Source organism: Passer montanus, unplaced genomic scaffold, assembly GCF_014805655.1.
Source record: "Passer montanus isolate IOZ18808 unplaced genomic scaffold, ASM1480565v1 scaffold4, whole genome shotgun sequence".
In the NCBI taxonomy this organism is placed as follows: Eukaryota; Metazoa; Chordata; class Aves; order Passeriformes; family Passeridae; genus Passer; species Passer montanus.
This window is the reverse complement of record NW_024368818.1, coordinates 14,167,233-14,190,268: the sequence shown is the minus strand read 5'-3', so window position 1 is coordinate 14,190,268 and position 23,036 is coordinate 14,167,233. Positions and strand designations below refer to the sequence as shown.

The window sequence follows — 23,036 nt, the reverse complement described above, 5'->3', positions numbered from 1 at the left end:
AGAATTCACTCAACTTGGTTCTTCCTAAGAGAAATAAATAAACCCTTCTGTAGTATGATCCATCTCCATGCAGAGTGGTGTAATGAGGCATAGAGGACTGAACGGATACTCAGAATTATCCAGCAACAACCATGCATCATTTCTACTAACTGAAATGTCCAGTGAAGCATCAGGCAGAGGTATTCTCAGTTCCAAAATGAGTTAGCAACTGTATATAAATCATACAGGCATTGTTTAAATTTCCAACTCAAATAAATAAAGATCAATTAAAGCAGACTACCACCTGATTCTAATGTATTCTAAGACTCATTCTTGCTGTGGAATGTGATAAATCCCAAAATTATGATATATTTTCACTTTCCCAGTAGTGGGCTAGAATAGAGTCTCAGCTGCAGAATGAGAAAGGATTTTATTCCTTATCATTAATATTATTTTTTCAGACCTACATATAATTCAGAGTCTGTGAAAATAATTACTTCACCAGAGTTGAAATTCTGATAATTGGATTAGTTGTTTTAACAGTGACAATAGTTTTTCTTCAAATAAGTTTCCAGTCCCAATATAAGAAAATCTTAGAAAAAAATGTGTTGCCTATAGCAGTCAGGTTAGATTTTATGATTTTAAGTGGTCTTAAAATGTTGGGTGCTACTTCAGGTCGCCTGTAGCAGGAAGAGAATGGTAAAATAATAGTCATTACACCATTATATTCTCAAGCATGCTTTGTGCTTATATAGGTGTTTTTATAATTCAGAAATTTTTCCAGACATCTTTCTAATGTCTTGTAGAAAGGTAAATACATGATCATCCCATATTTGCAAATGAAGACAAGAAGAATTTGAAGTTTTCTGAAGCTGATACTTTTGTGAATTGATCATGCCACTTACTGTTGATTTTGTCACAGAATTAATTTTATGAGGTTAGCAACCTCTATGATGGACTGCTGCTTGTATATCTGGTCCTGCCAAACCCAAGTGGTTTTGCATAACTTTCAGCAACTAAAACTATCTGAAAATCTATGTTCATGAAAATCTACCTTCTAAAGTGTCAAGCTGGAGGGCTTTTCAAATTGCTTCTTTTACATTAATCTTCTATGGCTCCTGAGAACCTGTCACTAGTGTTTCTTGCTATTGATCATGTTTGATTTACAGTCTCAGTGAAGCATATTTAACCCAGGAGAACATGCTCCTCATCACTATTCCTTTAATTTAAACCATCAAGCAGTTGCGTTGCTCATTCTCTCAACACCTATGAATTATTTTATGACAGCATATTCTATGCAATGGATGATCACAAACTTTCAGTGGTTTTTGCAATTACTTTTTATCTTCTCACTTGCAAGCAAAGCATTAAATAAGCAATAGCCTTCTGATGTCTCTCCTCACTAGATTTCCTCCTGTCTGAATAATTTTGTGAAAATTGTTAGTTGCCTAGTAGCTGAAAAGGAGAATTGCATTCTGTTTTAATGGTAGAAAAAAAAAATCAGAACCAGAAATCTGATATGTCTTTTTTTTTAATGGTCAAGTCTCTCTGCTATAGAACGGTATTATTGTCGTGACATAAGGAAACATTTCTTAGATGGAAGGCATTAATTTCAAGGAATAAAAAACAAAAAAAGAAAAGTGAGAACTGAACCTTCAAGATGGTTTGAACCTCAACTACCATATGTTTTTATCAAAACAAGATGATTTTCATACCCATGATAGTTTCAGAGTTACTTAGTATTAGGTACACAGCTACATAGTATTATAAGTTAATATTTGTCATAATCAATAGATACAATATTTGAACACTCCTAGAAAATTTCCTGACAGGTCTCTATGGGATGACATCAAAAAAATACATACTTGAGTCAGCATGTTCTGCTTGTTTCATGCATCACAAGATGTTCTCCAAAGTGAAGAAAATAGTATCTCTGTATCTGCTGTGACAGGGTCCTTAATTTACTTGATGTTGATATACTATCTTCTGGAAATTCCAAAAAATGCAAAGGCAGTTAAATGGGACTCTTTCAATTAGTTTTATTAGAGTTCTGGGAGTTACCCATGTTATTTTTCAAAACACTTTTTTTCTTTCAGGCTTCAAAGATGAAAGTGACAGTACACATGCAAAACAGCAGGTGGAGGTAGTAAGATCTGAGATACCATATTATCACAGATGAACATATGCATTTTGGTTCCAGGAAAAAGCCGTGACGTGAACAAATCTTCCACAGAAAATTTTTTGATTGCGCATCTTGTGCAGATTTTTGAATTATTTCGGAACTGAAAATGCAATAGGTTAGAGAAAGGTCTGCTTCTTGATAAAGTATTTCTTGCTGTGATAAGGATTGAAGTTCAGTACTGAGGCTCAGGCATCTTGTTTTGTTAAATGAGGGAGAATCTCTTTCAGAGGAAGCCATGTGGACACAGAAAAGGCAGAAAATTTCCCATGTGCTGACAAATCAGTTTTCAAAGCTACTTGGACATCAGTGTGTGTTGCTGGCCATGGGAGATAGAACCCCACCTTATTTTAAGGAACTGATCTTCTAAGTTGTGTCTGCAGTTCTTGGCAGCATCACCAGTGTACCTACAGTAAGGCACAGATACATCTGCCCTAGATACACACCACCTAGGGCTTTTTCAATACCAGATGAGCTGTGGTGATGAAAAACATGGCATGAGCTGATGTTTAACTGTTTGCTGAGGTCACAGATAGATCCAGTGGTACCTGTGATGAACTACTGCCAGTCCCCAGGCTGGTGTTTTAGCTTTCTCAGATACAGAAACACCTCAGTGCTGTGAGCAGCAGGAGACAGTGCTAAATGCAGCTCTGCTTCACAACAGAGGATATACCACTTCCCCAGAGTGAGCTTTCTATTTCTCCTCCTGACATTCCTATTTATGTATTATGGTCTTTTTGGCCAAGCTGTCTTGAAAGAAAGGAAAGCCAAGCAGCCTTTCACTAGAGTTGTTAACAAAATTGAGCTCACTTCCTGCTCTGTAACCCAGCTGGTGTAAATCAATACAGTTCTGGTGAATTAAGTGGTACTTTCTGCCATTTCCTCTAGTTATAAACTCAATTCAGGATCCCCCTGATAGGTGTCATGGATGAGAACAAAGAATGTCAACAGAATAGCATTATATCTTGTATTTCTTCAGTGGGGTTGTTTTCCTTCTCAGCAGTCCTTTTTAGTTTTATTTCATTTTAAATTTTGTTTGATTTCTTTGCCCCATTCTGCTGCATTAGCAGCTATGTGGAGAACTGTGAAGTAATCTTTTTGTTGCACCAGCCTTCCTGAAGTTTTTTTCCAATGTACCAGAGAGGTAGGCTAAACAGGTTCCAGTGGCACTTGTTTCTTGATTACTGCAGAGGCTTAAGCAACAGTTTTACACAAGAAGGAAAGAAAAGGCTCCCTGAATGCTAAATAGCTCTGTGTGGTTTGCCACCCACCCACTCTGCTGAAATATGGTCCATTAACTCAGTGTGGCTGATGCAATTTAAAAAGGGGCAGCAGTTCATACAGCAGTCTACATTTGCTAGTAATAACTTTGTGGATGCAGGGGAAAAATAGGGAGACACAATGCAGAAGTATTTTAATTAACTCTGAAAAACATATAATAACTAGAAATGTCTTCTGGGATGAATAATCTTGAGCGTGATAGACATGAAAGAAAATGTACAAAGTTTTTAGAAGTTTTATTTTTATTATTTGAATGTCTGGACCATTTATATGAGACATAATAAGAGTAGATACAGATTAATAATGGAAGGTGTTCTCTACAAATACTGAAAGGAAGTTGTAGTGAGGTAGGGGTCAACCTCTTATCACAAGTAATGAGTGATAGGACTAGAGGAAATAAACGGCCTCAAGTTGTGCCAGGAGAGGTCTAGATTGGATTTAGGAAAAATTTCCTCAATGAAAGGGTAAGTCAGGTTTTGAAACAGGGTGGTCAGGGAAATGGTAGGATCACTCTGCCTGGAAGTGTTCAAAAACCATATGTATGGGGCACTTAAACACATGGTTTAGTGGTGGGGTTAGTAGTGCTGGGTTAATGTCAGGACTTGATAATCTTAGATTTCCAACCTAAAACCTTCTATGATTCTATGGATAAACAATACATATAGCAGGATTCAACTACCCATAAATGTGTTTGCATTGAGAATGGAGTATTTATTCAATTGTGAAATGGTAATGGCAGTATTTCTAGTACACAAAACCAATCACAGTAGCTAAAAGGGGATGAAAGGGAGACATAATAGCTGCTGATCAGGATATAGTCTTTTTGACAGGATTATGCTGTATTCCTTTGTAAAGTTTAAATTGGCAGCTCTAGAAATGTGTAATGGGAAAAAATCTGCTCCTTTAGTAGGGCATTCAGTGATATTTTTTAGCTGGCTCTAAGGAACCAAAAAGAGCCAAAGTGTTATTGATTTATTTGGGTTAGAGAAGAGATGTTAAATGTGCTGCCTCAAATTTGGGAAGACTTAAATTCTTTGTTCTGCATACACTTTGTAAAGGATTTGGGGGAAATAACTTACTCTCTTGTATCTTATTAGAGGTTTGAAGGAAACACAGAGGAGGTGCTGAAGCTAATGATCATCCAATAAGTAATAAGGCATAAAAAGACTTGAGCAGGTTAGAAGGAAATGTATCACCTGAAAAATTGCTGATATTTGCAAGTTTCTCTACTCCATAATGTGTTGTGTTTTTTATTTCATTTTTATATCTCTTGGTTTATAGCTTTTCATTTTCTTCATCCTTATGAAACAAGTTCAAGGAAGAAATAATAGGATTATCTCTGATGTGACAAGACAGTAAAATCCACAGAGCTGACAGCCAGCACCATTCTTGTTCCGCCAAAGGGATTTTTGACATTTGGAAGTAGGATTGTGCTAGACAGAAGAAAAATAGTACTTAAATAGCCCTATTCCAAAATATAACCTTCAGGAAGAGCTTTGTGAAGATGTTTTTCTTTAGAGGCCCTTTTTTTTCCTCTTTTTTTTTTTTTCCAAATACCTAATGAAGTGGCAGTTGAGAAAGGAAGTGTAGAAGTGACAAAGCTAAGGTTTTAGCTGTAAGATTTATTGCACTGGGTCAGAAACTTTGCCAGTGGAGCTGAAGCAGAATGGAGTTGTGCTGAGGAAGTAGGATGGATGAGATGCTTTCAGACCTTTTAGGCTGACCATTAAATCCTCACCCATTACTGAACAAGACTGTCTTTTTACAAGTCATAGAAATAATTAGCTAAATCCCACTGGGTGAGAGGTATGAGGGGTGGCTCACAGCATGTGCTCGGGGTCAGCCTTCAATTATCCACCATGGGTTGACCTCAGTTTGCTTCACCGCATAAAGCGCTATCACTGCCATGTCTTCACTAAGATTTTGCAGTGCTAACTCTGTCAGGGCAGATCAAAATGTTATAACCATTTTTAGAAGTGGAAACACAGCTAATGGAATTAGAAAGGCAGAAGTTACATTTCACATTTTAGTCATACTTTCCTCCCATGTTTTGGTCTCTTTTACAGTGGAACAGAAGCCTCTTCTTTTTTGCAGACACTAATTTGGAACTTGTCAACTAATTTCCTCCTTGTCAGCTTATTTTTTGACTTCCCATAATGTTGAATATTTAAAGACTTTTTTTGAATTTTTTTTAAGGAATGATAGAAAGAAAGAAATTTGGTTGTTCTGCTTTTTGGGGGAGTTGTCATGCACCAGTCAGCTTGCTCAATTACTATGTTTTGGCTGATGCATAGCAGACCATGTACCTGATTTAAATTTGTGATATAACTTTAAGTTCAGGGAAGAATGTTTGAAAGAGTACATTTTACCACTTGGGAACTCTGTGTATTGATGTCAGTGGTGATCTTGCAGAGAAATGAGCTAAACCCCATTATATTTTCCATCTTTATGACTGAGGGAACTTTTTAAAGACAAAAGTATTAAAATACTACTAAAACATATAATCAGTTCTTTTAAAAACTCTACCACTTAAGGAATACACTTTTTGTATCTATATTCCCATGCAAATATATTTATTACAAAGAATGATTCAGAGAATACAGATACAATCAGCCACTGAAAATACCAAACTCTGTTGTCATAGATAATATCACAGTGGCTTTGAATACCAGAAATTTTATTATCTGTCAAGTCTGAATCCACAACTAACAAACTGAAATGTTTGAAGAATGAAACCTTGTCACACAAACTATAATTACATTTGACCTATTCTGTGCCTTCTGGTTTGATGTGTGGGTGGAGGAAAAAACCCTGGGTTCTGAGTGCAGGTCACATCCTTTGCCTGTCGGGTGCTGTGCAGTGTGAGATGACTGGCTGTAGAAATACAGCATCACAGGTACCAGTCTGCTCTGGTAAGAAGCTGTCAGGAGAGAAAGGAAAACAAAAGGTAGTGAACAAATAGAATATTTTCACTGCTGTCTAGTGTAAAAAAAAAACAAATAATAAATTAAAAAAATAAATTCCCGTGTTTGCATAAATGGCAAATTTGGAAAACATGAGGGTCTGTAAGGAAAACCAGCCCTGGTTATTTGCTGAAGGCTGCATAAAATATGATCTTGACCAGCTGTGTACCAAAATCCCTAGTGAAAAAGCCTATGAAATATAGGAAAGTATGTGTTTATGAGTGAGCCAGGGCTATTAGGAATTAATAACATATTTTTAACCCTCCCACAATCTGAAAGCTGCAATGAAAACACTGTCATCCCTGATGAGAATGAAATTTAGCTGTTGTACTGGTGACTGCAGTTTTATGTCCCAGCAGCTGCAGCAAAAAATCCTTGGGGCTGGGTTTGAATACTGCACTGGAGCTCTTCTCCTCTTTCCCACAGGAGAGAAGAAATGGGACATGAAATTTTTTTAAGTAAGAAAGACTTTGACAAGAGAGTGATCTTTCATCTTTGATCCAGTTGTGTTGAACCCTTAGTTTTCTATCCTGATTCTATTCATGTTTCAAATGTAAGTCCTGAAACAGAGAGCATGGCTTTATATATATTCTCTTCTAGTAAATTTAAGATTAATGGGAACATTTCCTCACACTGAGATTGACTGGCATGATGAATCTTTGACTATCCTAGTGAACTTATTCTCCCAGAAAACGGTATTAAAGGTAATTGGTGCAGAATAAAACAGTGTATTAGTCAGGAGGAAGTCCAGCTCTAGTCAGGAGATGTATTTTTGTGAGCATGCAATCTGCAGAAAATTACCCCCTTCAGCAGTTATTGGCCAGGAACAGTGCCCCTGCTGATGCACATGGGCTCTTACCAGCTCCAGCACAGAGAGGGCTTAACAATGAGCTCCAGGCTTACTCACTGGTTAAGTAGTTCTATGGCCGAATTCCCATTTGCTTAATTAGAATTGGGAATTGTTTTTCTGTGATTTTCCTTAAGCAAAAAAATAACCAGTATAGGCAGTACTAATACAAAATTACCAAGGACTGATTAAAATAGAGCAAGTAGAAGGTTTAGTGGGATTTTCAGTGAAATTCAGGTACCCTAATTTTTGTAGATAATTTTTTGAGGAAATTCAAAGCCAAGAAAACAGTGAAAATAATCAAATGTAGAAGCTGGGAAAAAGATTCTAGTAAACAAGACACACACATTTTTTGGAAAAATGGTGCTTTGGAAGCATACTAAGAAAAAGCAAATTTGTGAACTATTACACTGCCATCCATCCTGAACACACCTTCAGACTCTGATCTGCTACACACTCATAAGTCTCATTCACACTCATCACCACTATTTTCAGTGAAATTATTCAGGATAGATATTGCTGTAATCTGCGTCTCTTTTTTACCTTGTTTGGTAAAACATGTTTTCCTTTCTTCAGATGGCTTGGTGCTCCCTCTGAGCCAGTGTTGATGCATTGCCTGTATCTCCCAACCTATTTGGAAGACAGCTGCTATCAATGCAGTGTGAGATGATTGAACAACCCCACTGTGTTGTGTATTTGTTCTATGACTGGGGTACTAAAAGGATGATGAAGAAATTAAAAACCCACTATTCCATGGTCTGTCACCAGATAACTGAGGTATAATAGAGGCTAAGGTAATTTCTATATTTTCATGTAATCTTTAGCAGCAGCGCTGGACTTTTCTATGCAATTTTATATTTCTTTCCTTTCCTTTGTCACTTAGACTATTCTAACAAAGCTACATGCAGAGTTTTGCTGTATGGTACAAGAAATGTGCACCTCTTGGTCTGAATTCAAGCTGTCATGGCCCAATGAGATCCCCTTTATTTCTGTGGGTATTTGCATCAGATGCGATCTCTCTGTAGCTGTGTTCAGCTGTGGGTTTTCATTTGTGGTTGGGAGATTTAATTCACTGGAGACATGAATGCTGTGTTATGACTGGACTGCTGTGTTTTTCCCTAGCCTGTGCAGATGCAGTTTGCTTTGGAACAGCAGTGAAATCAAGAAGTCTGGTATTCTGTGGCCTAATGGACCAAGCCTCTCAGGGCTATTTGCGAGGCAACTGGGATAAACTGTAAGTGGCACAAGCCAAGGCAGCCTGTTATATTGCTTTAAAATGAAGCTTGGTAAAACCTGTTTGGATGAACACTCTCTGATATTTGGTAGTCACATATGAGCACTGCTGGCCAGCCTTGTCTTACCAAAGAGCATGGCAAGTCTTTGGTTTCATTTCAATTCTGCTGCACTAAGTGTCAGATTTTCCTTTACCAAATATATAACTGTTCAGCATCTTTCTGGTCATCAAATAACAGCTCAGAAGAGGAAATGGGACAAAATAAGCTATCAGAAAGTAATGTCATTTCACACAGTTTATAACCATGATAGGATTTTGGTATGACGCCAACATGAAAATCCAGTGACCTCAATAGCATCTTTACACTATTTCTTTCTTGCTCTTTACTGCTCTCCCATCCATAAAGTCTGCTTTATGCCAGTGTGATACTTAGCACTTTTGACTGGTATACTTTCAGGTCGGGCTCCAGAGTTGTTCTGGCCTTTTATTTGTTTCCTAAATGTACAGTTTCATGATTATTCCTCCAGTAATATCTCACTTCTAATACAGTCTTGTATTTTTCTTTTTCGTGTACTTTTCATTATTTTTCTTCCTCAATTTACCTCAATATTCCATATGCTGCTTTTATTCTTTCTACATAGATAAAAGACTTCTCCTTTTTACATTTTACCTCACTGACATTTCTTTTGTAAGCTTGGCATTGACACCTAAAATTCGGGGCCCCCATTACTGTTCACCTTCTACTTGGAAGTAAATCTTATCCTCCCCGTCTTAGACTGAGATTTTTAGGATTCCATATCCTCCTGGCATCTTCCTCTCTGGGTTCATCAGTGATGTGTCTACACAGTTAGTTAAATATCAGTCTAAAGGGGTTTTTAAGCTGAGATTCAAGTGACATCCCTGGTGCTTACACACGTTTAAGAGTATTTATAATGGAAGCTCTGGAGCACCTCAGGAGTGGCTTAGGCAGAAGGTGATCAGTAGAGGAGAGCCAGATTCTGGGAGTTGCTCTCGTGAGGGCCAAGAAGCAGTCCATGGTGTGTGGGTAACACACCACACCAATCTTATGACAAGCACTGAAGCCTATACTTCACCTCTCCAAACAAGCAAAAATCTGATATCTCACTCCTCCTATACGTGTGAATGTATTTCAAGCATTGGAACAGGCTGCTCGGGATGTGTTGGAATCATCATCCCTAGAAATGTTAAAAAATACACAAGGATGTGGGGCAAGGTGACAAGATTTACTGGTGGACTTAGCAATGATGGGTTAACATGTGGACTTGGTGATCCTAGAGGTCTTTTTCAAAACAAAAAATTATGTGATTCTATGACTCATATGTTACAACATATGTAAGAAAGCCCAGGAAACCCTTAACAGTGAAGGTTTTCATCTGCTAATCTTCTGGAAGAACTTAAATATAGTAATTTATGTGGAGGTAAGTTTTGAATCCCTGTTAAACAAAATCATAGTGAGCATGCTGATTGCTTTGTTTTAGTCTAAAAATTGACTAAATTGTGAGATGGGGTTTACAAAGAAACAAATAAAAGCAGATGATCATTTGAAACTACTGTCCTGAAAAAAATGTAAATACACCACAAATGTCTCTGCATATGTAAAAGAAAGCTCATTCATTTCCTTTGCAGTAATAAATGCCTCATGCACTCCACTGTGACTTGTTCTTAAACTCCTGCAACAGGAAAACAAATTTAATAAATAGTCCCTGAACAGACCCAAAGGGTGTTTGCAGTTCTTAAAATTCCAGTCCTTTTCCCAGTGTTCTGTGAGCAGCCAGAGGATGTGAGAAGGAAAGGAGCACCCAGTCCATGTATTAGTTTAACTGAGGAGGACAGTACTGGCAGTAAGCCTTCTCTGGAATCAAATAGCAATTATGGACCAAACATGAAGGAAAGATAAAGCTCCAGACAGGCAGAGAAATTAGACTCCAAAACTTTTCAAGAAATTGAACTTTTGCTTTTCTCATTACTAATTGCCCTGATATTTCTGAAAGTGTATTATGGAATAGTGCCCCTCTCTTTTTAATCAATGTGAACATTGATTTGTGATTTAATTTGGCTTGGTAATTATTAGTTTATTAGTTTCTAAATGTCATCATTCTGTAGTGATAACAGAAACTCAGAAGAAACATGGCTGAGAGGTGGTCACAGAGCATGGCATAAATTAACTGTTCTTGCAAACAAAACAAATTTGATCTAGTGTTCCAGACACTGCTTTAAAAATATTCTGCAATGAAACAAGATGTTGCATATGGTTTTCAAAGTCTTTCTCTTCAAACTGCCATAGTTGCAATGCTTCTTTTGGTACAAAGCAGTATATTTCACTGAATCAGTTGGTGTGGATTTCTACACTGAAAGAATTAACTTTGAGATGTGGGGTTTTAGGTGGTTAAAAGACACGATATGAATTCACATTGTTTTTTAGCTGGAGTTGGGCATTTTACCTACCATTGTGTTATGAATTAATCACCTTAATTTGTCAACAGCAAATAAACCGATTCAGCAGTGTCTCTAGAGATGTGTTTAGAAAATAATGTGTATGATTGGCTTTTAACTGAGTGCTGCAGTTTATACTCTGCATTTCACTACATGCAGTATAATTATTCTAAATTCTTGCCAGTCTATGTAAGAATATTAAGACTATTGCAAATCCCAGATTTTTGGAGTGAGAGGATTTCCACACTGAAAGTTGGTTTTGTTATGTTGTATATGGGCCTTATTTGTTGTTTGTTTGTTTGTTTGTTTTTTATTTGGTTTTGAGGAGGGTTTTTTTGGTGGCTTTTTTATATGGGTTGAGGTTTATTGAGTAGTGGCTTTGTTGTTGTGGGTATTTTTGAGGGTTTTTTGGGTTTTTTTTAGCATTTAGCAGGGAAGATAGCAAAATCTATTGGCTGGAAACAGAATGTAGCCAGACGTGAGATAAGACATCTATTCCTAGTGGTCAAAAAGGCAGAACTCTGGAAACCAAATGTTAAGGGATATAAAAACCAAATGTTCAGGGATATAAAAAAATTTCTCTGATTTTTTTTTCAGTTGAAGATTAGATGTGAATCTACAATTGCAGGAGTAAAGTAGTTTCTTAGAACATCTATAAAAATAAAGTTTTGGTATCTGATTCCAAGTGGAAGAGCTTTGTTTTCTCTTGCTCAAGCCTAGATTATTTTACTGTTTTCTCTCGAATGCCTCCTCAATGAGATTGTGTGTGCTTCAAAAGACAAAGATTAAACTATACTATAATGTTATGTAAGTATGATACCATTAATGTTAAGTTAATCCTTTAAAGCAACAGAGATGGAGGAGTAAAAGAGAAAAATATAATTCAAGTGTTTGTGCATAGGCATTCCTGGTTTGTAGAAAAATGCACTGAAAAGATAGCTGTAAGTGTTCTGGGGAAAAAAAAATCCAGTTTTCAGTCATATCACAGATTCTTTTTAATACTGTTCAAAAAGTACCTGACTCTACATAAACACCAACTATAACATGATGTAGACAATTGAGAAACAAGCAAGTGTATTCTTCAATGCTAAAATAAATTACATTTGTACAGGTAGAAAGCAAACCAAAGCTGATAAAAATGTTAAATTTTATGAAAAATCTTTTTCAGTTCACATCAAAATAATAACTTTACATTCTCTATGTTTTAATAGTATAAGCAGCAACAACATAAAAAGAACAAACGGTCACAGAATGTTTGAAACCAGTTCTTCATAAGTTATTAGCAAATTAAAAAAAATAATTACAAGCACTTGTAGCCCACATAAATCTTTTGGAATTGGCACCATCTCTCTAAAACATCTATATTCTATATAGATTTCTAATTACAAATACCACCAGCAGCTGCCATATAATCCTATTAGTACATGTAATATACATAGTATATTTGTTCCCATTTGGCAGATCGGAGTGACTTAATGTTTATTGTATGTTAACACTGTCATTGCTCAGGTGAGACAAAACCAGCCATATATACCAATTCATCACCCAGATGAATTTTTACTTACCTTTATGCTTCACTGGACTGTATCTCTTTTCCTTTAAACAGTATAAAATTGTGGGTGGCAAATGGATATAATTTAACTGAGGATAAAATAATAAACCACCGCAAAAAAAAAAAAAAAGTGAATTCAGGTAATTCAGCTTCACTCTTTACTAAATTAAGTGCATACTGAAATGGGTAGCAGATGAATGACTTTCTTGTTCATGGAGAGTATTGACTTCATTTTTGGAGATTCATTAAACTGCCAGAAAACTGTGACCTCATGGGTATTTTTGGACATGTTCACTCACACCCCCTTAACATGTTTAGTTAGAGGATGACTTTCCCATTGGGATAGCAGACAGAGTAGGACTGATGAAGATGAATGGTAGGAAGGACCTATTCACCAAGCTTAGCTTCAGGAATGAACCTAATAAAATCCATCTGCTGTTTGATTCAAAAGAGACTAGGAAGAATATCCTGTCATTATCATTCTCTGCAGAACAAATAGTCAAAATCTAGACTTCAGTGCCTCTATACGACTTTGATTATCTTTATATGAATATTTGGGTCAAATAGATTAAGAGCCAGTGCCAACAAAGAACTTCAGCACTTAAAATTATTCAGTGCAATACGTAGTTTTTTGCTCTAGTGTGGAGGTCAGGAACTTTTGTTAAATATCTAACCTTTCTGTGGAGTTTTTGAGAAGAGTTAATGCCCAAGAAAACAACACAACAAGGAAAGAGATGTCTGGGAATACTCTATTTGAGCCAGTATGCAAATGCAATGTGCAGAAAATGGTAATTTTCTTCTGGGATCAATTTCTGGAGACATCTATACCTTTTGTTTCAAAGATGGGCCAGGTCACTTTTGTAAAAGGTGGCTGGAAGAAAATGAAATAAGCACCTTTTTCTGCAGTCTCAGAGAAGTAGGAATTCAAATTTAATTCCTTCACCTAATCAAGAAGATTCAGTCTCTCCTTTCTATGTTGGGGTCTGAGAACTCCAGATGGAAGACAACATTTCTGCAGATAAAAAGTTATCTAAGGGCACATCCTTCCCTCCTGTCACAAAAACATATTTCAGGGAAGCATTTAACTTTTTTTTTAGCCAATATGTAGTACAGACAAAAGGTTGCCTCTGCTTTGGAGTTAAAATACCTTGTCTCTGCTCGAGAAATTTTTAAAGTATTTTATATTAAATGGTCACATATGATCTCTAAATTTATTCAGTGTGTGTCTTATCAGGTTGCACTGTTCCTTTTTCACTGCAACACTTTTTAATTTGTTCCTGTCTTGTGAAGCTACCTTGGGGAAATGAACAGAGGGTATCTCAACACTGAGTCATTGGAGAACTTTCCAGCCAGGAAACTGTACAGTGCATTCTGTGTACTCTCTTATGTTTTCTGCATCCTTGATGAGTTTTAACATGAGTCAGGTACCAAGATCCTTAGATGTGTGATGATCAGGTTAGTTCTGAGCATACACAGACATACTATGGTAGATGCTGGAAGAAGGTGGCATTTGAATAGTTGCTTTGAAATTGAGTTTTAAATGTAGGTATTAAATTCTACTGAAATCCTAACTTTAGGCTCCAAAGACTCTTTTTGGGGTCAGCCAAACCAGACCTGACACTGGTCTCCAATACAATGCAAAATTTGTGTTCACATTGTTAGTCCTGAGCATAGTGCTCTGATTTCCCTAAGGAACCAACTCTTTTTTATGCTGTCTGTTGCTGTCATCTTTTATTCTCTCACCTCATAAATGATGTATTAAGCAGAATAACAAGGTTGCACACTTTCCTTTACAAAACTTACACCCACAGCTATGCTGTCTTTCAGTTTGGCATTGCACATTAAAGAAAACATTTGCAGGGGAACTCCTCTATCATCCTGAGAGTCATGGGTTTATCTTCCCATTTACTCTCTTTTGATAGCTTATTTTTAACAAAACTTTTCCTTTTACAAACACAGGAACTGAATAAACATCCAATCAAACTAACATATTTTTTTTTCTTTTAGAACTTATAACAGTTTTTTAATTAGCATTTAGTTTCTATCTCACTTTTGTAGCTGGAAATCAATGGAAGAAGCCAGCACCTTGTGATCGACCAGGCTCCATGAAATATCAACAAGTGATTTGTGGACTGTGGTCTAAAAATCTCTGGTCTAAGGTATCTGCATGAGTCTAGGCACTGAATATTCAGATAGAAGTACAAGGAAGCACATCTTCAAAGTCATGCAATCATTCTTCAGAGACAATTTAAAAATACAGTTTTTCAATATTGCAAAGTATCTTTTCCAAGTGGCCTGAGAGTGACTCACTTTATTTCAAAGCACAGATCCAGAGGTGATCACACTATCACTCTTTAGAGCTGGCCTCAAGCACAAAAGAAATAAGAGATTTTTTTGAGGTCCATGTGGTGAAGAATGACAGTAGTTCCAAATCCTTTAATTCCCTTTGTGTCAGCAGCACTATATTGGAAGGCAAATTTCAAGCCGTTCAGTTGGTACTTGCACAGTCTTTAGTTAGATTGAAAAGTGTTCTTGATTGTAACTTTTGCATTTATATCTGAAAACCCTTGCCATTCTAGCTTAATGTCCTAAACACAGACTAGCATACAAACAGCATAATGAAGTCATGATGTCTGTCATTCATAATTTTTTTTTCTCTTATGTCAAACCCACTGGCTTCTCCCAAAGAACTTTCCAGTCTTGCAAATCTCCTGTTGGGCTCATTTGGATTATTACTACAGGCATTACACCATTTTTGCCTTCTTCTCCACAAAACCTTTCCTCACTTTGTTGAAATTCAAACACATAATAAAAAATGACATTGATGCACTCTAGTCTGCACAATTAAAGAAGATTCTGCCTTTTTCAAATGTCTCTAAGGTTGCCCATTTTCATTAAAAATAGACTGACTCCTTGAGGATACTACCTCAGCAGGGTAGCACGGTTCCTTGTGTCACTGAAATGTCTGCTGTGGCTGGTAGATACACAAAAGATACATGACTCCACCGAAAGTGAGAGTGAACAAAAGTGTTTAAAATTTGGGTTGCACAACGTTATTGTTTTAGGCTCTTAAAACATGCATGCAGGGCACATGGTGCATCCACACCCAAATTGTCATGACAGTACACATGACCATTGTCAGGAAGCTCTGAACAATAGCTATGGTGCAGTTTGAGAGCAGAAGAGGTATATTTATGCTGAGCTTGACAGTTTCTATTTTTCACTCCTTTTTACTAGATTTGTATTTAAGAAAAGATTTTTATGTTTGTCTGTATAATCCTTATTTCCACTGTTGATTATTTCACAGTGCAATGAAACCCACAGATTTTAGCAGGAATACAATTCTATTAATTGTACACCACCATAAGTAAAAGACTATAGGGGATCTAAAATGCTAGGGAGGGATCAAGGTGGAGGATGTTTTTGTAAATATATTGGTCAATAGTTAGAAGTATGAGAGAACAGGTAGTAATAGAATCTCTTCAAAATTCACATTAGTTATCTCAGTACACTCTATATTAGAACAGTATTGCACGGATGGGAGAAAAATATTATCATATAAGTCTTCCATGAACAACATTTAAGTGGTATAAACTCCCCTAATAAGAATGTTTGTATCACAGACTGATTGGACATGCTTTTCTCTTAAATGTGGATTGTAATCTGTGACAGAAGATGCTTTCTCCTGAAGACATGGACAGCTAGGGAATGATGAGACATGCTAGTTCTGTGAACCAAGAGGGCAAAACTGAGCTCTAGTCTGGGAACCGTGCAGCTGCACAGAACTGAGTCTGTGTGATCAGTCATGCGAGGATGCAAGAACTGCATATGGGCAACAAGGACCTTCAGTCATGCCTTAGTGTAGGGATCTGCCTTCTGGAGTAGAGCTGTTTTGTGACCTGCCTGTTCATGCAAAGCTGAAAAATGACTGTACCTGACAAGACAAGCATGCCCAGACTGCAATTGGATAACTTTGTCTGGCTCTAAAGTCACTAGAGTATCTCTGTGAGGTGCTGGTCTGCATTCAGTCATCTATTACTTTTCATTTTTAAATGTTGTTGAGCAGCAAATTGGGGTGCAACACATAATAGTGAAGCAAGCATCCCAAAGGAATAGAAAATGCTTTTTGCTAAAATACGTGAATGTGCTTTCATCTTGTACTTGTTTGATCACACAGCTATTTGGAACATGGGGGAGGAAAAGGAGGTATGAATTTTGATTACAAAATATTTGTTATCTTCGAAGAAACAAGATCTAAAGGTTTTGAAAACAAAATATAGCAGCCTTATTTCAAGGCTCCCTTCCTTGAGGCTGTCTTCTATATAAGGCTACATCAACTCAACTTTGAATTAATGTACATTACTCATCACTTCATGCTATCCTTCAATGAAATAAAACAAACCCATAAAAGTTTGGCACCTGAGGACAGCTATGTCATGAAGAAGAGAGCAAATACAGTGTGCGTTTAGGGTCTGACTTACAAGTTCTATGTAACTACACCTATCAAAAATTATTTAGCTACTATTCAAACTTTAAAACTCTTCCCTGCCTGTATTAAAAAAGTGCTGTGACAGTATGAAGTGCACTAAACTGTACTACCTTGATACAGGAAAAGAAATTGAGGAATCCCCTTGTTTCTTCTGTGAGTTGCTAAGAAACAAAGATTCTGTTGGTTCATATCTCATTAGGTCTTCTTTTTTTAACCTTTACTCTGTATTGCTTTGAATGTATTTTTTTTTCATTGTTCGTAGCTGCAAGGCATCAGCAGCGAAACAAATTTTAAAATTTTTGCTTAATAAAGAGTAGCTTAATCGCCTCTAAGCAGATTTTGACATAGGGTTTTTTCCATATATATGTGTATATTAATTAAGATTATGACAACCTTTCCCACTGACAGTTAGCATTTGTCATAATCCAAATTGGTATCCTAGAATTCTGTCATTCAAAGGATGGAGAAAATCCTTAGGGTGTTTACCTGTTTGTTACAAGCAAAGATGGGAGTCTGAATATGCATTTTAACTGGTAACATTATTGAGGATGTCCATAAAAATGTGTTAATTTCTCTAGGGAGTGCAGCTATAATGTAGCTTGGTAGTGCTGCTAGAAAGAGAATATTCATCTCAACAACTTGCCCTGGTAAGGGAATTACAAAACAGTACTCCAGAAAATATTTTTTGCTACTTCAATATTAGTTGGCAACATGGTGAAATAGTCAGGAAATCTTCCTTGGGTTTTGTTGTTGTGAAGGTGAATCCAATGATAACAAATTGAAATTTGATACTGATAGAAGAGAATTCCATAAACAAATGCGTAGGTTGAGAAGTCACTTGTAAAGCCCTCCATATTGCAGTCACTCACTGCAAAGCCTCAGCTTAGTGTTATCCACGTGTAACGTATCACAGACACAATATTCTTCAGCAAAAAGTTTCGTAGTAACATACATTACTGCTTTTTGTGATCTTCATAGAAAAAAAAAGAGAGAAAGCTTGACATGTTGGTCCCAGATTTGAGTCTGTTAGAAAATGTACATTCAACGTTTGGTCTTCTATTCTTGATAAAAGATCAAGGTTCACTTCTGGGCAAGGGATCAGAGTAAACAAACAAACCATTGTACAGTTGTTTACAATCTAGTTCCCCCCGTCCCCTATATTGTACACACAGTTCATTGTAATACTAAAGCAAAGCACTTGGTATGTAACTGGATTAACAGACTCCTTATAAGCCCTCAAAAATAGATTCAGTGTTTCTGAAAAGCCCATGTTTTTTTAAGGCCACGATAATCTGCCAAAAGTCATTTTGTCTTTAAATCAGCATAATTAATCTGATGTTTCCACCTCTCAAGTGATTCTTCTTCTTCACTTCCATTCCTCACAAGATGACCCAATGCCTCTTACTCTGTCTGCGTAAACACTGGAGATCTTGAAGACTTGACTGTCCCCTCACTACTTGCTTGTAGTTGTTGAGCCCCAACATCATCTTGAACTACATTCACAGCGAAGAAGAACTTTGAGTATAATCTCTGATGAGGAGAGTATCATATTTGGGGGACGATGGGATACAGAGAGCTGATTCGGAAGCTGGAGAGCTGGGAGATGCACTTCCAGAATCGATGGAGTCTCTAAAAGGAGAAGGAGGAGTTAAAGCCACCAACTCCTCCAGGTCTTGCTTGGCTGTTGGGGTCTCTGAAGTGCCTTCTTTGATGCTGTCATTTGAAGGTTTCCTAGCAGACTGCGAAGCGCCATTGACTTCAATGGCAGGAAGCGGTTGGATCTCTGCAAGCGTGGTCATCGTTGTAGGGAGCTGGATTTCCCGTGGAATCAGGTACGAAGAGCAGATAGGAGCAGCCCCCATTGTCCCTGGAGTAGATGTGGAAAGCATCATAGAGTTCAGCTCACTGATATTGGCTGTGAAGCGAGTAACGACACTGCTGATCTGCTCCATGAGGGAGCCTTGAGAGGAGCTACTTCGCTGAGGAGGCTCTGACTGGAAGGTAGGGGCTTCATCTTCTGTTCGGCTGACAGAGGCAGTTCTGTGGCTCAAAGTGCTGATTGGTGAGGGAGTCTGTGGTCGGTACTGAGCTGGGTATTGCTCTTCGGCTTCTGAAACATCATAAAGCGTTTTGGCACTAGCCTCCGGAAATGTAGCGCTGCTACTGTGGCGGCTACTATCTGTGCTTTTAGAAAAAGGCTTGATCACTGCAGTTTGGTTGGGGTTCTCTTTTTTGTTGATGTGGACTGACAACCTCTGCCAAAGGTGTGCTCCTCGGCTGCTTTTCTCATTCTGGGCCCAGGAAACTGATTTCCCATTAGAGCTGTAAACATAAATGAAATAAGATGGTAACTTGCAACAAAGTTAAAAATATAATTGCTGTACCTATATCAAGGGTATATGGTATTTCAGAGTTTATATTCACCATAAAGCTGACTGTAATTTCATCTATATCTATTTATTGCAATATATCTATCATTTATACCTGTATGTTCTAGGACAACAGGCAGCATGTCAGCTTATTCACAGGCCAGTTGTGCACGCAGCCACCACCTGCCCTGTGCTAGCTCATGGCCACTGCTGACCCCTCTGTGGAGGCCCTTGGGGCACAGGCAGTGTCCATGCTGGGGGAGAGAGCAGCTTCCCTTCTGTTGGACTGGTGTCGGGAAGAGGGCCTCTGGGACTGACGGATGCACAGAGGGGTGAGGAAGAATTAAATGCTTGAAGGGAGTGAGTGAGAGACTCGCACTGACTAGGGTGCAGGGGCAGGGATGTGGGCTGGCCTGGGAACTTTCAGTGGTAAGGAGCTTGGTATAGTGGTCTGAACGTGGGTTCCTGGTATGGGGGCAGGGATTGTAGACTGGGAGATGAAGAAGCATAATCTGTTAAGGCTGGGAAAAAAAAATCTGTTTATGTCTCACTACTTGAAAACATTGGAGCTATGCACAGAAAGGGACTTGTAGGTAATGGGCAACAACTCTTAATCAAGGTACTTGGCAAGCTGCCTGCCACTAAATTAATGAAATAATTTTTTTTTTTCAAATTTCAGGTCAGCTCAGAGAATGAAACTATGTTCCTAGTAGGAAAGAAATACCAGACAAGCTATATAAGCAGCTCCTCATGGTAACATGAGTTTGGAGACAGCAATAAAAATTTTGTTCCACTTTTGTTCCACTACAAAATGAGTCCTCTCAGGGTAAATTCTCTTCAGATCCTGTCATACTCTATCAAAGCTGCTTTTTTGTCTCTTCTTGATACCTAAGAAAAGCCAGCTGTGGCCCTTATAAACACATAGTATTTCCTTCTATATCTTCCTTAGTCTGATGAGCTGGTGTTCGCACATACATTAACATATAGTTTTTGGAAATAAGGAAGATATTAGAAATATTTCTTAGCTGAAACAGACAATGACTCTGAAATGATGTCAACAGGAAAAACAGTCTACACATACAAATAAACATGGTTTATAGATAAAACACATCAAAACTTCAGACAATTAGCTTTGTTTTCCAAAACATTTGCTATAGCCATTTAGTATTTGTCACAAGACAACAACATTGGATACCCTGTCAAATTATTGCAAATCTGTTTTTTGTTTGCTTTTTAAGTCTGCAATATATATCCTCACATGTTAGCCTGCAGCATAATAGTTTGCAAAGCACATACTTTAGTAAATACAGATGACTTTATATCAGCCTTCATATGGAGGCTTCCCTCAGACTATCCATTTAATAGCTCTTCTGGTCCTCTAAAAAAAAAGTTCATGCTGAGTGTAAAATAAAACCTCCTAGTGGGTTCACATCTGTGATTATGTTACATGGAATTACAATGGATCATGTAACACAACATAGGTCAACAGATTTCCCCTTCAAAAGAAGCATGACAGAATCCAGTAGACAAACACAATGTAAAACAATGGGTACTTTAGTAGAGGGAGGACTGGCAAAGGAGCTGTATAAGCACATATGGGCTTGCCCCTTTGCTGCAATGGTCACCAGGATTTTATTTGTGTCTTGTAAGCTGTCTATTAGGCCCCTACTGCCAAAATGCCAGGCAAAACAGCTGGTGGCTTGTAACTTGCTGTTCAGACAAACACTTCCTTCTGCTGTACTCCAATCAGAGCAAGAAGGAAAAGCAAACTGTCCTGTAGCACTGCTCATTTTGACTCTTTGAATCTCTGGGGGTCCAGTTCTGGACTGAGCAGGAGGTGGCACTAATGTCGTAAAACTGTTCCCTCTGAGGACCACGCACTTGTTTCTTTACAACACATACTCTGTGGGTGTTGAGAACTCTTTGAGAGCCCTGGCTCATTGATCATGTTGAGTCCTGAGCTCAGTGGGATCTCAGTGGCAGCAGCAGGAGCAGAATTTGGATTGTTTGGCAGATGAGATCTTGCCTCTAGTTCAGGTATGATGACCATGAAACCTTGTCCCAGTTGCTGCTGTGTTTGACTTGGACCAGGAGGGAGAATGATCTGGCACTTGTAACTTTGACTAGGAAGAAAGAGAGGATGCAGATCCAGTCCTGGATGTCCTCCTGGTGAGGTCTCAGAAGGACCTGTGACAGGCCTGCCTGCCACAGGGGTGAAATAAATGCCATTAACATGAAGGATTAGTCAATGTAAATAAGAATGCTTGCCCAAAGAAATTGGTGTATTCTTGCACCCCCTCCTGATTTCAAGCACTGACTTAGTACAGATGTTCAAACCCTTTAAAAGTGTACTCAATGCATATAAATATTTTCATGGCCTGAAGGTCAGATTGTAAGAGTTCATGAAGGCAATATGCTACTCCCTCCCTGGTCACAGTTAAAGAGACAATAATTAAGGAGGGATATGAGGCTGAAGAACCTGGGGAATGGGAAAGGATGAAATCTGAGTTTACATTGAACCCTTTGGAAAGATAGTGAACAGTTAAATCTTCAGTGGTGCAAGTCACCAGCCTCCCTGAATCTCAGCTGGGGTTTGAGTCAGTCTTGGCAGATACGCTCACACTTCTTTTGTACTCTGCCCAAGAGTAATCTCTGCATGTGGCTGTCATGTTGATCCTAGGGCTCGGAAGGAGACCCAATAGCTGTTTAATGCAATTTTTGTGCAAGTCTGAAAGACTTGACCATTATTCACTGCAAATTCCTTGACATTAAAAACTGAATAGGACACAAATACCATCCACTGAACAGGTGGTGGGGCAATGGAATGGGCTGCCCAAAGAAGTGGTAGAATCAGCATCCCTGGAAGTGTTCAAAATACGTTTGGATGTAGCACATGGGAAAAAGGTTTGGAGGTGAACACAGTGGTGTTGGGTTTACAGTTGCACTTGATGATCTCAGAGGTCTTTTCCAACCTTCTTGATTCTTGATTTCAGTTAGGAGTGAAGCCTACAGCTAAAGATTTTTCATGTTGGAAATGTATCCTATGCTTTATCATGTGCACCTACTTACTAGGAAGTCAACACTGGACTGAAGCATGCAATCATTTTTTTGCCTCTGTGAAAGGAGCTCTACTTGTTTTCTTATATTGGCATGAAATTGGGTTGTGGATAAATTGCTGTGACAATACTTTAAGATCCTGCTCTAACTGCATATTGATTGATACTGTGTCAAGTCAACTGGAAACCATGCAATGCTCACAACTTAAAAACAGAAAAATAAAGATAGACCACAGACATAAAATAGGATGTCTAGGAATGAAATTGTTTACATTTACTATGCCCATCTCTGCCTTGACTCTTCAATGATGGGAAACTTTAGGATAATGAAATTTTAGATCTTTTATGTACACAGGTTTTGGCTTCATCAGTTAAAAACAGAGGAATTACACTTTTGGACTCCCAAAGGAATTTCACTACAAAGTTTGGTTGAATACAAATTTTTCTACCCTACTCTTCTGCTCTGCCAGTTCTTCTGCTGGCACATTACACTGAATAGAGCAGAAGAGAATGCAGCAAACTTCAACCAGTGATACCAAAATGTTCAGGTGGGGTTTTTTTTGTTTTTTTGGTTTCTTTTTTTGTAAATACCAGTGATACCAAAATGTTCAGGTGGGTTTTTTTTTTTGTTTT

At 37.9% G+C, this 23,036-nt stretch overlaps 1 protein-coding gene across 7 annotated transcripts in view; it reads right to left on the bottom strand.

Moving 5' to 3' along the window:
• Nucleotides 1-11,907: 11,907 nt before the first annotated feature.
• The window catches only part of GRM5 (glutamate metabotropic receptor 5), a 243,820-nt gene continuing 232,691 nt past the window's right edge, over nt 11,908-23,036 (bottom strand). For 6 of the 7 annotated variants that reach the window (XM_039718435.1, XM_039718438.1, XM_039718437.1 and 3 more), the window contains one exon: nt 18,478-19,300. In XM_039718435.1, coding sequence (XP_039574369.1) covers nt 18,478-19,300 — 823 coding nt within the window. Of the gene's footprint in view, nt 19,301-23,036 lie in introns of all 7 variants that reach the window. The other variant, XM_039718441.1, reaches the window with a different exon arrangement.